Source organism: Sapajus apella, unplaced genomic scaffold (assembly GCF_009761245.1).
Source record: "Sapajus apella isolate SASKATOON/1434 unplaced genomic scaffold, GSC_monkey_1.0 scaffold148, whole genome shotgun sequence".
Taxonomy (NCBI): Eukaryota; Metazoa; Chordata; class Mammalia; order Primates; family Cebidae; genus Sapajus; species Sapajus apella.
In genome coordinates, this window is record NW_022437088.1 from 2,653,209 (window position 1) to 2,654,813 (window position 1,605).

Below are 1,605 nucleotides of genomic sequence, written 5' to 3' on the forward strand. Positions count from 1 at the left end.
TCTCATCTTACACCTGGCACTCCAGCCAAATTGAAATTCACACCATTGGCAAGTACCACCCTTGTTATGCATTTGTTTATGCTAGATCTTCCACCTGGATGATCTTTCCTCCTCACTCCACCTCCAAGCACCAAGGTCTGCTATCTTTAGAGGTCTTATTTAAATGCTTCCTGCCCCAGGGAGTCTCTTCTCCCTGCTCCCAAGTGGGATACTCTCTTTCCTTCCAAGGCCTGGGAAACCACCTTTGATCTACACCATCAAATGGGTCTCCTCTCTCTGCTGTCTTTGACCTTATGTACTTTTTAAATTCCTGTTTTCAGTTTTTCTGAACACAAATTGAAAGATAAAAATAAGTTAATCAGCTTAAAATGATATTTATTAATCCACATGTTTCTATCTGGAGTGTCCATTGCATCTCCTACTGGATTATAAGATTTCTGGAGCAGGGACAGATTTCCCACTTACATATGTAAACACAGAGGCCAGTACACAGTAGGTGCTCAACACATGTTTATTGAATTGTCGTCTTTGGTGCTAGAATTATGCAAAGACATAGGTCGACGGCTGTGAGGCTGTTTGAAACTGGGACATAAATCCCAAAGCATCTGCTTTTTAAAAATACCATCAGCTGTCTTAGGAGGAAGGAGGAGAAGCAACATCCACCTAGGTTGAGGTGGGGGTCTCAGCACAACTGAGCAGGGGTCTTAACAACTCACAGAAGTCAGGGCTCCAAGTAAAGCAGCTTTATTGTTGCTGAGCTGAAGGGGCGAGTGGAAGAGAGCAGTAGCAGCGTGGCTCAGCCTAGTTCTAGCCTCTGCAGAACTGGGGATCAGGAAGTGTTTCTCAGCCCAAATGAGAGGTTGAGGGCCTGGCTTTCCAAGGGGGAATTAGCACCCAAAGCTGGGGTAAAGCCACTGCCCCTGTGCCTCAGCTCTTCTGGACTCAGTCACCGATGCATTCTTCCTCTTTGCAGTGGTAGGTCGTGCCCCCACTGAGGCAGCGCAGCTTCCGACGAGCCCTCCTAGGCTTCTGAACCTCAGGCCTTTGAAAACTGGAATGACAGCCTGCTGATTGGGGAGCACCACCAGGAGTCAGGCAGGGAGCCAGGCAGGGGTTTGAGCATTGGGGAGGGGAGCACTGGGGATCATTTGGAGGCTTCCAGGATTGCTGCTTCTGCTGTGACATTGCTGGGCTACAAGTCAAATCTGGAAGAAAAATCGTTCTGTCAGGGACCCGGGCGGCCTGGGCTTCTCCTTCCCTCCTGCACGAGCTGGAGCTGTCGAAAATAGAGAACAGCATTTGCAATCCACTGAAATCCATCTCAGGAGGAGAAACACAACTTGAAAGGACTAAATATTTGGGGAGTAAATCTTCCCAGGGGACTCACTAACAACCATGTTACTGATATATGTTTCCTCTAAAAAAAAAAAAAAAGACAAATTGTACCTAGTTGAGCTGACAGTTTACTTTCCCCAGGCCAATGTCCACCTGGCCAAAGAGAGCCAAGTCTTTGCTCTTTCTTTCCCTGGTATGATTCTGTCCCCAGACTCCTAAGTCTGACCGTCTCTTCTCTGCTTTTCTAGCCTTCTCATTTCTGTGGCTTTC

The 1,605-nt window shown here is 47.5% G+C and overlaps 1 protein-coding gene across 1 annotated transcript; it reads right to left on the minus strand.

Annotated features, from left to right (window-relative positions):
- Window positions 1-728: 728 nt before the first annotated feature.
- LCE6A (late cornified envelope 6A) lies at window positions 729-1,268 on the minus strand. The gene has a single exon (XM_032264903.1). It carries the CDS (start codon window positions 1,183-1,185, stop codon window positions 943-945), a length of 243 nt encoding a protein of 80 aa, XP_032120794.1. The 5' UTR covers window positions 1,186-1,268; the 3' UTR covers window positions 729-942.
- Window positions 1,269-1,605: the final 337 nt, after the last annotated feature.